The sequence below is a fragment of the Melospiza georgiana genome, chromosome 4, assembly GCF_028018845.1.
Source record: "Melospiza georgiana isolate bMelGeo1 chromosome 4, bMelGeo1.pri, whole genome shotgun sequence".
NCBI lineage: Eukaryota > Metazoa > Chordata > Aves > Passeriformes > Passerellidae > Melospiza > Melospiza georgiana.
Window position 1 is genome coordinate 41,925,954 of NC_080433.1, and position 13,347 is coordinate 41,939,300.

The 13,347-nt window shown below is 35.8% G+C and overlaps 1 protein-coding gene across 9 annotated transcripts in view; it reads left to right on the forward strand.

Annotated features, from left to right (window-relative positions):
* PPFIA2 (PTPRF interacting protein alpha 2) overlaps positions 1 to 13,347 on the forward strand; it is a 287,306-nt gene that overhangs the window by 204,297 nt on the left and 69,662 nt on the right. For all 9 annotated transcript variants that reach the window (XM_058023315.1, XM_058023311.1, XM_058023314.1 and 6 more), the window contains one exon: positions 7,391 to 7,507. In XM_058023315.1, coding sequence (XP_057879298.1) covers positions 7,391 to 7,507 — 117 coding nt within the window. The remainder of the gene's footprint in view (positions 1 to 7,390; positions 7,508 to 13,347) is intronic.

Here is a 13,347-nt window from a genome sequence, read left to right on the forward strand (position 1 = left end):
TTGAATACTAGTCTTTGTTAGAGTAATAATGAAAGAATAAGGGTTTTGCTAGTATTTTCTTGAGTTTGGTAAGAAGAAAAAGAAAAGCAAGAGAAATTAGTCAGCAGGTGTGAAATACACAATATAATTCAACCATGTAATTGATATTTGTTACTGTTTTCCTATTGTGCTAGTCTCTGTAAAAGACATTTCTTTCTCTGTGTTGCATTTCGTACAAATTTTGTGACAGATTAAAAGTAGTACATTTTTGTTTACTTCGATAAGGGTTTCTACAGAAAACATACTTAAATGCACTTGGTAATCTGTGAAAAATCGGACAGGTACTCTTCCTCACAATAGCACCTGCACCATTGCTTTAAATTGCTCCTGTTCTGTTTTCCAAGTGCTGCCACAGAAATAAATGGTGCCTGCTCTGGAGTAGGTGTAATAGCACCAGACAGGTATTTACACAGGAACAATTTGGTCCAGAATTCTTAATGAAGCAAAGGAGGCTAACAAACCCTACTGCCTTATTACCAGCCTCAAATGTTACTGTATTACTACTTTCAAAGCACAAAAATGCCTGCTGACCCAGACATTTCAGATGCAGTCAGAGCTCAGATGGTGCAGGAGGTGCTGCAGTCGGTCAGTGCCCTGCTGCAGCCAGCTGAGTGCCACAGCTGTACAATGCATTGCTGCAGCCAGCTGAGTGCCACAGCTGTACAATGCCCTGCTGCAGCCAGCTGAGTGCCACAGCTGTGCAGTCAGTGCCCCTCCTGCAGCCAGCTGAGTGCCACAGCTGTACAATGCCCTGCTGCAGCCAGCTGAGTGCCACAGCTGTACAGTGCCCCTGCTGCAGCCAGCTGAGTGCCACAGCTGTACAATGCATTGCTGCAGCCAGCTGAGTGCCACAGCTGTGCAGTCAGTGCCCCTGCTGCAGCCAGCTGAGTGCCACAGCTGTACAATGCCCTGCTGCAGCCAGCTGAGTGCCACAGCTGTGCAGTCAGTGCCCTGCTGCAGCCAGCTGAGTGCCACAGCTGTACAATGCCCTGCTGCAGCCAGCTGAGTGCCACAGCTGTGCAGTGCCCCAGGGCCATCACCAGTGCAGCACCCCTGCCACCAACACCACTTTCATTGCAAGAATTTGACTTGCAATATAGGACTGCGAGACAAAATGATTCTTTAGTGTTAATCATATCTTTGCCAGGGACCGCAGGGGCGTGTTGATAAAACACTGATAGGCAGGACCTTGTCAATGGTCACCACAAGCACAGGCCATCAGCCGTAAAGTACCATGGGATTAGCATTTCCATGTTTTCCATTTAAAATCAGCAATCTGCAGCAGACTCAGAGCATTTGCAGTCATTTTTCCATGTTGTCATTCATTATGTGTGCTTCAGCAACGTGAAAGCAGGGTCTGAACATGCTCTCCACCATACAAGCAGGATTGCAGAGAGCAGTGCCAATGTCAGGATTGTAAGGATAAAATAACCAACATATGCCAGAAGCTGCAGAAGCAAGAGGTTGTAGCTGTCTTTGACAGGATTTGGAGCATAGGAGATAAAGACTTAAGCTGTAAAAGATGTGTAACTGAAGGCTGGAGTTCAGTGTGCTACCTAGCCACAAACATACAAGATTTATTTTCATTACTGTCTGATTTTCTACTATTGTCTGATCTTCAAGGCTCCCTCATGAGGATGATTTCACCATAATTATTATTTCTCCATAACAATGAAAGGTAAACAGCAATATTAATAGAAGATCAGAAATCTCAAAGAGGGAAAATTAATTATGTAAATATGTTGAAGATGTGTATTACTCATAATTCATAAAGGTTTTTTTATTTTAATAAAGGAGTATTTTTCTTGATATGTCAGGACAGGTATTAAAGGACTCAATTGTGTATAGTTTCTAGAAATCTCACCCCTAAATAGTAATAAAGTACACTGAAATTCCAGGCAAATAGAAAATAAACCTAGCTGAGAGGTTGTCAGTCTTTAGTTTAAAAGTGAAATTTGTGCTAAAAAAGCACAAAAAAAAAGCTTGAAAATTGACTGAATCTTTTTGGTTTATGTCATCGAATGGGGGGAAAAGACAAAGTGATAAGTTTAAAGAAAATAAATAATTTTTTTTCCCCCAAAGTGAGCCCAAAATGATTGTTAGGGCTGATGATTTCATTCCTTGCCTCCCAAACTTATTTCTTTTTTCAGATTGAAAATAACTTTTTCTTTTATTTTGTTCCCTTGAAGTATAGCTAATGTTGATTACAATGCTGTATGTTCCATAGTTATATTAACTCCTAGATATTGTGAAAATAGATCCCAAATTCTTTATTTGCTCTTTTAAACATACCTGGTTGTAAAGCTCAGAATCTGCATTTCTGAATGGAAAAACTAAAGCGTTTCAAAACTAAAGTAATCTTTATGGAGATTCCTTTTTGTTTGCTGTTTCCAAAGACTTTGTGTGGATCTGAGTTTTGTTCATGAAATCAGAATGTGCTATTTATGATACCCTGAGGAGCATCTTGTGTTCTCTCTCTCTGAAATGCTGTGTATGTAGCCAATCTTCAGTCCTGTGAGTTTCATTTGACCACAATACTGAACCATACTGAGATTTGTTTCAATGTTGGAAGATGACATAAACAAACTCGGTGGTTTAAGGTAGGAAAAGTTTATGGAAAAACAGCTTTTCAAAAGCTTAAAATAATTTCATTGCTTTTATAGAATCTCAGAATCATAGAAAGGTTTGAGTTGGAAGGGACCTTAAAGTTCCAAGTCCCCTGCCACAGGCAGGAATGCCTTCTACTGCACCAGGTCATTCAGAGCCTCATCCAGTCTGGTCTTCAACACCTCCAGGGATGGAGAGCCACAGTCTCTCTGGGCAATCTGTTCATAAAGTGATGAGGCACCAGCACCTTATAAGAAGTAAAGAATTTCTGCTTAAGATCTAAGCTAAACCTGCCCTCCTTCAGTTTAAGGGCATCCTGCTACAGTCTTATCACTGAGTAGAAAAGTACATTAAGTATTCCTAGAACACGTAATTGCCTGAAGACTGAAACTGTAATGAGGTAAAAAATGACCATTCAAACAAATTTTAGCAGCAGAGGTACCTGGTCATTTAGGATTTTGTATGTTTAGAAATGGATTCTGATCTCACACCTATCAAATAATTTTAAATTAATTAATTTGCAATAAACCCAAAGTAAACATGTAGAGTAGTGCTTTTCCTGCCTCATTTTGTGTCTGATGAGGGACTTCTTCAGGTCAGTAATGGCTTATGTATTCATCCTCTGTTCTATGCTGTATTTTAATATTTGAAATCAATATTCCCTTAACACCTGAATTTATGCTATTAAATGTACAGGCATGATATGTAGATTTGGCCATTTATGGAAATGAAGATGAGTTCAAGTCTTGAGTCTGAATTGATGAATCCTAACTTCATTTATGATTCATTGAATCATAACTTGATTCAATGGTGTCTGTAGATAGTGGACACAAATTCTGCTTCTTTAGAGGGAATTTACATGGATATTATAGTGGAGGTTTTTACCAAAATTTAAGAATCAAAAAGCTGGGCTTTAGAATCATTGAAATTATTTATTAGTTGAGACAGAAAGGCAGAATTTGTGTAAGCTTATGTTCAGAATTGTTATGACAGAGTAGGGCTTCTGAAACTGTGCCATTTGTTCTGTAGTACCTTTGACATCTGGAAGATAGAATCAAAATCAATAGAAATTCTTTATGGTTTTGATGTGCCTTGTGAGTCATAAAACCAACATGCAAAAGCAAGAAGAATGTTGAAGATCAATATGCCTGTAACAAGAGAATAAGCTGAAGGAATATTTTTAGATTAGGGGTGTTTTCATGGACTTAAGCTACAAAAGTTAGGTCCAACTAGAAAAGTAACACTCTACCTTTTATTCTTAAACTGACAATGATTGCTTAATTTTTCTCAACAAAAAAAAAAAAAAAAAAAAAAAAAAAAGAACTTTCCAGTTCTGCTGAATAAGCTTGGCAAGGAAAGCAGAGAGCCAAATGTAGACTTTCTTTAGACTCCACTGGGGAAAAACTTGAAATTCTGCTCTTGATTAGAGTCACAATGAAAGGTGCTACTGTGGTCCAGATCAAGTGGGTAAATAGGAAAATAATGTTTGTGATTGTAGAAATAGAATATAATCATTTGAGATTCACAAGCAGAAGCTGATAAGGACAAAAATGTGATGCATTTGATCCTATTTTATTCCCTTGGAATTTGGACTTCAGTGTTGATTGTTCCATTTTGGGTACAACAATCCTAAATAGATTAATGATATTTATCCCCATTTATTTTCTATTAATCTGTCTTGGGGCATAGGAGTGGGAGGGGGATATTTTGATTTGTTTTCAGCAGCTATGATGCCATCCTAAAGAATCCTTTTACTTTCTAAAACCAAGAACATAGCATGGAAACCAGCAGGAATTTAACGTTAGAGGTCAGATAGTATGGAGGTACTTGGAAAGCTGTCTATGGACATGTTTTGTCCTAGATATTTTTAGTTGGATGTCATAAACATAAAAACATCAGCAGAACAGATAGGCAATTCTCAGAAATAATGTTACAAAATTTTATCTGCATTGAAAAATCATTTGCTTACCTAGATCTCTGCTATTATTGCTGTGTGCTGTTGTAATGATCATTAGAATTTAAGAGATTTTGGAGTCTATCTAGGAAAAATTTAGTCATCTGTCTCTTCACTCAGATCATCAACCTGTCTTTCATGTTTTGGCAACCTGTTTAAAAGGTTACACAAATGGTTCAGTGATTAAATGAGCACATTTGCAAAAAACTTGCACATTATTGAAAGTTAAATCAGTAGAAAGTAATAAAAAGGAGTATGATAGCAATTAAAACTTTTTCTTCAACAAAGTGAAAAGCAAAACTTTATCTTTGTTTGTAAGACACTGAAGAATTTCCATGCTTCCTTAGGAGCATTTATTTTGCCCTAATATATTCATCAAATCAAGAATAGAACAAGTATGAAAACAATTTAGCTGTGTGTTTCTTCACAGTTTAGATCTGTTATCTGACTATGCAAGAGCTGAAACTTCTGCAATGTGCCAGACTTCAAACTCTTTGTTGTTGCTGTAAATATTTGTTGTGCATTCATTACAGTAATAAAATCATTGAAACAGTAATATTTAACAATGATGGATTTTTGGCAAAGTGTTTGTTCCCAAGCATTGAAAAATCAAGAAAATCCCTCCAAATAATGATACACAATATTGTATTACTTTATTTGCTTGTCATCTAAAAGGGACAATTGATTTTTTTCTTATTTATTTACTTACTTTGAAAGTCGTGGTACCTAAAGACCCATGGAGGCTAAGATAAATTAAGCTCTTCCAATACATTATAAAATGGCAATGTTTTGCACTAGTGTTTAAAGAGTATTCTTATTCAGCTTAAGGGCTGTTAAGGATTTGTATAGATACAGGTGGTAATTCAAGATGAGGGCATAGTGATGGCTGCTTTTTAATGGATCAACAAAAGATTATCATATGAAAAAGCCAGCTATATTGATGCCTGTCAATTAATATATCCCATGATTTTACATTTTTTAACATTATGTGTACTTGCTCTACATCAATCAAAATTTTATAATATGTCTGTTGAAGTATCTCACTTAGTCTACCTGGAAGTATCTTTTAGCACTAATTGATGGCTAATTTTGTTTGGTGGAAGCCACAGTTTCAGTAGTTTTGATTTGAGAACTATTTGAACCATAAAGGAAAATAAGTGAGTGAAGCTTTCAAAAGACAAACCACAAATACTGAATTACTGATTGTGTAAAAAGCAAGACTATGCCAATGAGATTACACCAGTCCTTTTTCTGTTACTTGAGACAGATGTAATTCTCTTATTTAAGCAAAGTGTTTTAAAGTTCAGTGTATTTGAACAACCCCCAAAGACACAGATTGTCTCAGACAGTTTTAATTCCCACTTTTGTAGTTTCCTATAATTGCTTGGATTAAATGTTGCTTTCAAGTCTTGGTCTTGGCAGTGAAATCAGGGCGAGTATATGACTTCTACAGGGGCTGTACCTTGGAATTTTTAGTGAGCAGTGAATCAGCCTACTCATCAGAATCTCATATTACAGCAATTTTCAACATTTATATTAAGGAAGACGTGTTTAAAGTGGTGCTCTTACATCTCAAATTTTGGTCAGAGTGATTAAAATGGTCTTTAAATAAGCACTTAAATATAACAAACAGATTTGAAAAAAAAAAGTTTCAAATTTAAATTAAATTATTCACATCAAAGTAAGTTTATCTTGATGTCAATTAGAACTAAATTTAACTTAATTTGATTTAATAAATGTTGCACAAAATCTTGGCTGCTGCGTGTGGTTACCAGGTAGTACTACCTAGAATTCTCCCTCCTACCCCATGCCTTTGTATTCTAGGACAGGACAGTCTTTTAGGGTGTTTCTGACTCAGGACCTATGCAGACAAAATATAGTGGCAGAAGTCTTTAAACTTACACCAGCTTTCCAAAAATGGCATCCTACCAGTGTTCTATTGTGTTTAATAAATAATGTTATTCATCAGGTAAAACATTTAGTGTATGTGCTCATAAAAGCAGAACAATACAGAGATACCTAACTGTGCAATTTAACATAATTTATTGTTCATATTAGCCAGATCTTCCAGCCTGTTGTAGTATACAATGTAAAAAAAAAAAAAATTAGCACCTAAATCTTTCTATGCTGATTATTGCCTGAGAGTAAGCTACAAAGCCAGAGAGAAAACATTTTCCAGTAGCTGCATGGGAAGTTTAGTAGCATTACCAATAAATAACCAATATTTTAAATACAATAAAACCTACTTTTATATGTGCTAAAAGAGTCAATGAGTAGTAGAGGGTGTTAACGTACATGCTTTTCTTGACAAAAACCACGTAAAATGTATGTTGCTGTTACGAACAGATGGGAGACTGATAGAAAACTAGCACTTTATTTTACACCACCTGGGTTTGATTCATAGCCCTTGGTACTGTTTTCCTGTAGCACAAGTTTGGCATTCATTGAAGTCTATATAAAAGAGTAAGTCTTGTTCTCACAGTGTTAAAAAAAATCAATGGCTAACTGCTGTTTCATCTTTCAAGCTAAAAAAAAGTGTCTTACCACAAAAGCAGGATAGAAGATAAGACAGTGTTGACTGTCATGTCATTTGTCCTTTGTATCCTTAATGGCCTTAAGATATCATTACTATGTTTGGGTTTTAAGCCTCTCTGCATATAATGAACGAATTTTGCAAATACTACGAATGGCCAACATAGAATTGAATTGTTGATAGACTTTGAAAATTGCCTGCTCAGTGTTTTTTTGGTTTCTTATGTATATTTACCACTTATTTTCTTTCTTTTGCAGATTGTAGCTTTGCGTGAACAAAATGCACACATTCAAAGGAAAATGGCAGCTGGGGAAGGGTCTGCTGAGTCAGAGCATATTGAAGGAATGGAGCCAGGGCAAAAGGTTCATGAAAAGGTATAAAAATGTTAGTTGTCATTAAATCTAACAATCCATATGATAAATAATCAGGCTTTAGATTTTAGTAATGTGAATATTTTATAGGATGTCCATTTAGAGTATTGTCTGCCTACTGAAACCAATATGAAAAAAAATGAGCTTGTTTAAATGGAAAACAAATGCAAATTGGCAGGTCTTTGCTCTTTGATAGGGTATTGAGTTAGATCCATAGCTTATAACTAACTTTTCTTGGAATGTTTTGCATTATGCTACAATTATGAGTATTATATGCTGCTGATATATGCTACATAGAGAATAGCAAGGTGCACTGGCATGTATATGTTGAAAGCTGTGTATGCAAACATTCCTGAAAAAAGAGAGACCCTAAGGGGGTAACAGAGGCACAAAAACTAGAAAAAGTAATTTTGCTCTTTGCTGCTATAGATATTCTTCCAATTTCTGTCCATGTTCGTATAGAGAGAAGCTACATAGGACTCCTTCATTAGGAAATAGGTATGTAGAATTCAGGCCAAGTATTTGCTGCTTAATGCTGAGACAGCAAAATGTAGACACTGATTTAGTAAAAAAGGTTTTCTCCTTAGCCTTAGATTTCCACATTGATAAAAACCAAATTGAGCATCTTCCTCTCTTGCTTCAGAATTAATAAATTAAAATGATAGCGTAACATAACATTTGACAGACAGCTGAAATCAGTGGAGCTGCTGCTTGGATCTCTAATTGTGCATTTTTGTGTAACGCCATATGATGAACAGTGGCATAAATCATACTTAGAAAAAATAGCTGTCATCATTATTTATTATATAGTCAATCCAATTTACGATGGAGCACTCACAGTGCAGGCGTTAATTTTACACAGTTTGCAGTTTATGTGTTTTTCCTTTGAGTAATATATATGGTTGAGAAACACACAGTAAACAAATGCTGTTCAACTACACTTCCCTTTTTGCAAAACCTTATTCACAGACACATCTGTGAAATTTTTATAAACAGTGTTCACCCCTCTCAGTTGTGCTTTTAAATCCAACTACACTGTTGAAAAATCTCTGATTTCCCACTTTCTTTGCAAGCCGTGTCTTCTGATGTGAGCTATTGGGTTCGCTGCTTACAAGCAGAAGTAGGAATAAGACTATCCATCCTTAAGAAATCTGCATAGTTCAACACTCATGAGAGGAATGAAGTCCAACATAACATATCATTATCATCATTTTTTTAATTGAATGTTTCTAGAATATTATGTCCAGAAAACATCTGTGCTTCCTAATAAAAACAATTTAGGTTGGTTGGGTTAAGCTGAAATAAAGGTTTTTGCTCCTTATGGTAATGAAAGCATACTGGGTAGGGATTTATGAGGAGTCTGTATTGACACCAGATCAACCAGTGCACTCTAATTCACGTCCTCTGCACTAGCTGCTCTCTACCTTTCTGCATTTACATTGGTGGCCATCATCAATTCGTTATTATTTAGGAAAGAGAAACTTAAAGGCTAGAAAATATGGAAACTTGCAAAGAGGCCATATTATAATTCAGATATTAAAAAAGCATTGCAATAGTTCTTTTGATGTCAGTGGAGTTTTATCAGAGATGAATTAGCCTGAGAAATGACTATTGACTAAATCCATTGACTATGACTGCATCCATTTCAAAGATGCCATGGCTGTATCAAAAAGTTTCCTGCTTGAGAACTCCAGTTCAGCATGAATTTCTGTTACACTGCAGCCACAAAAGCTAAGTATTTAAGTGAAGTGTAAATCAGGGTTTTGTCCTTGGAAGCACACTGGTCCTACCTATAGTAAGGGCAGTTTTACCAACAGAAATTGGTAATTCCCTTCAAAACAATACCAGATACAAAAGGAAGCAGATACATATACCAGGAGAGGTGAAACAGCCTGGTATTTCTGGTGCCATGAAGACCAGGTGCTACATTTTATGAAGAATTCAGAGCCTTATATACTTACTTTTTGCAAGAGCTAAACAGCTGGGTCTATTTTTCTTTATAAAAAACCTCTGGCTGTCACATTGAGCTTATTTAAGAATCATGGTTTTTTCTTCTTACTCATAACACTAACATATTACAATAATTAAATCAAATGTTCAAATTAAATCAGTAAGTTATGAATGTAAAAATCTGTGAAAACATTGATAAAAATTGTAGGCATTGTATTCTGTAGGAGTAAAAGGTGTTTTGCCAAGGCAAACACAGTGAGCTAAAATGTTCAGAGTGCAAATCTAAATACTATTTATAAAAGTAGCAAATGTCTTTCAGAATAATCATCAGAATCTGTTCTGGGTTTTGGACTTGATTATTTTTGGATTTTCAGATGCATGTTTTTGTATGATTAATAGAAATCTGCAGAAAACTTACAGTTTCAGCTTTTACTGAAAAAAGTTTATATCACATACGTACCTTTGTTTTGAATGAATAAATTAAAAAATCTTTCTACTGACAGCACAGTGAAATGGCAGAGAAAGGAGTGAAGGAAGGACTTATGTATAAATGTGATGTATAACAAATATTGGGAGCTGTGATTCTTGCCCCAAAGCCTTTACTTTCTACATTAGAGAAATAATACAAAATACATTTGATTAGCAGATTATGAGTTTATTTACAGTAAGTGTGGATATCTTTCTGTTTTTTAAATTATATCTTTCTGGAATAATATTGATGAAGCTAATTAAAGAATCATGTGCTGAGGGGGACTTAATGAATGTTGATGGCTTGACACACCTGGGGAGGTGAGGAGTATTGGGTGAAAGGAAGCATGGGTAAAAGCTGTGGCTGGGATTGGAAGCCTTCATGAATCTAAGGACAGTATGCAGTGTTCTTTCAGAAAGTGTCTAGGCAAGTGTTTTGTAAGTACTGTTCTGCTCAATAGTTTAGTTTGGCTGCATGACTATGAATACTTAGTGCCCCACACTGTAGCATACAGAGCTGCATTACTTATGCATAATTTAAATGATAAATCAATAGACTTCTCAGATCTTTTTCAAGAAAACAGTTCTTTGCTTGTTTCCTATAAATTAGTGTCCCTTGCATTCATACAAATTTCTTTTCCTTTTTACCCAGTAGAAACCCCTGTATGCTACTACATGTTCAAGTACGGTGATAGCTGTCAGCAAGGCTGACTGACCTTGCTGGGTGATTTACTGCAAGGAGTTGCCAGGAGATAATTTCTAATGGTAGAATGGTGAGGCTACTAAAAAAAAAGGTGCTAGTCAAAGCAAATGAGAATTGATTTTGTGTGTGTAGTTTGGTTGGAACAGCTAGATAGCCCTCAAAATAAAGGAGCAGTAACTGATTTCTGTCTTTGAGAGCTGAGAAAGTCTGCTAATACTGTAAAAGAGAAACAGGCAGGCATTTTGGAAGGGACCAGCAACAAGAAGAAAAAATGCCCACCCATCAAGTGAACACCCTCCCATCCCTTATTTTGCAAAAGAACTAAAGTGGGACAGATGATCACAGGCATCAGAAAGATGAGTAAGAGCTGAAAGCTGATCAGGAAACCGACATTCTAGATCTTTATCTTAGTAACAAAACTAGGAGTCTTTTGATGGCTAAGTAGAAAGATCACTAAAGTGAGGCTGTTTAGAGAGGAAAGTGCTAGAGAAGGTAGCTATTTTTACACCAGTAGTGGGGTAGGGAAGAAAAATTTCAGTTAAAAGAATATTGTAATTGATAGCTAATTAGAGGTTGGAGACAATTCAGAGTAATTGAAGAGGAGACCTCTAATGACCAGATTACTGCCTGGCACAGACCAAAATGTGTGAAACAACCTAGAGAAGTAGAATAATTTTTAAGTACAGAGGCAATCAACCACTTAGAAATGACTGTGACAGCTTAGGTTTAATGCTACTGGTTTTGGTATAGCTTTATACACTCTGATTAGTGTGCTGGTTACATGGATGATGATCATGCTTGTTTAGTTTTCCTTTGGTTTTGGTCTATTGATTTTGGACACCTGAGCAAGGTGTCTCTGTTAGTATCGGCTTCTTTGAATGTTTTGCATGAGGCATTTTAATGGAATGGGGTGGAAGAACTCTATACTATAGTAAAAAGCATCCTCTTATTATTGTGGTTATTTATTCTTACATCTCAAACAGCATCAGTAAGTCTTACTGTTTGCAGCATTGATTTTTACACTTGCTTTCATAAAAGTAAATGACCTTTATAATTTAACTTGGTTGCTACTTTACTTACTGTTTTATATTCCTATGCTATAGAATTCAGAGAAGTTTATTTGACTTTTGAAGTAACCTGTATTTCTGTCTCTTCCTTGATGATGTGGCCTTCATGACTGGCTTTTCTAAGCTGAAAGGAGCATCTCCATCAATACAAAGCTAAAAATAATAAAAAAAAAAACAAACTTCTTTTCTCTCAGGAGTTGGGACAAAATTTTCCAGATTTCCATGTGAGGACCATTTTAGGGTTTAAATAAACAAAATCACAAATAAAAAGGGAGAATACACATACACACAAAACCCCAAAGTTTACACCATGAAAATACTTGTTCTAGGAGTTCTGAGACCAGAATTCTGAATTTTTAGATTATTTTCAATTATCAAAGGTACCTTATGGTTAGACCGAATTTAATTTAGTTCTCTGACATGGAAATGCTTGTGCATATGGACATCCTGTGAATCACCTGCGCTTGTACAACCAAAACTAAGAGGCACAAATGAGGAGTTCTGTCACATTAATGAGTCCTGTCTCTGCTGCAGGTTGTTCTCAAATAACCTCATGAGATCTTATTGGTTTCCTCCTCACCACTCTCTGTGGTTAAAGTGTAGCACAAAATATGTAAGTGGATAGTATTTAGACCAGATATTTTGTGTCAGATGTTTTACAGCTGGAGAGGAAATAGCGCCTGGAGGTGCTTTTTTACTGTTCTTGGGATTTCCTTTTTAAAAATTAGGTTTTCATGTACATTTCACCACATACTTAGTTGAACATAAGTTCTTTCTACAGAATAAAGTGGAAAAGAACTTTGCTGTATAACCTGGGACAATTTTACCATTTCTTTTGCAAACTTCTGTAAACTGGTGTCCCTACTGGTCCTTTGGGTTTTTTAATTATTTTACCTTATGTGTAACTCCAGTTAGTTTGCCTCCAGTGTTATTTTGCTACTGTTTAATTGAAATGGCAGTATGAGTTAGATTAACAAAGACTACAGTATTCCAGATTAGCCTTAATTTACAATTTCTCATGGTGTTCCTTTTACACTTTATTCCTTTTCTTCTGTTTTTTTTTCTAGTAACCTAGTCTGCAGCTGCTTTCCCTTTTATTCTCTCATGTAGAGAGCAGCAGCAATATGGGGAGATTTATGGTTATTTGTAATGCTCCAATTTGCAGTCCTTCTGCCTGCTGACACTCCTATGTGAACAGCAGATTGTCTTACTGCTGTGCTTTTTGGATCTTGAAAGAAAGAAAATCATGTTCCAGCAATGTTATTTTCCTTTTCATTCTTTTCAGTGCTAGGGAACATTTACTTTTCTCTTCCTTTTCCACACACCTTAAGAAATTAAAATTTTACTTCTCCCCCCAGATATTTCTTGTTTAATCCCTATTATCCCCTCATCCCTGTCTATGCAGTGTGTCATCTGTTATAGTTAGTACCATCATTGTCATCAGATTTAGTTGATGATTATTCCATCCTTTTTGTTTCTCCTCCAATCTTGTTTGACTGTATTTGAGTGAGTGTAAAGGCTTTCTTTATGAAGGAAGAGTATATTTAAAACCCATAGTAATAACCATGTTTTTTATGCAATATCAGTTACTTATCTAGTGTGGTGATATGCTGATGTAACAGAAAAAAAAGCAAAAAAAAATCCTAGCTTACAAA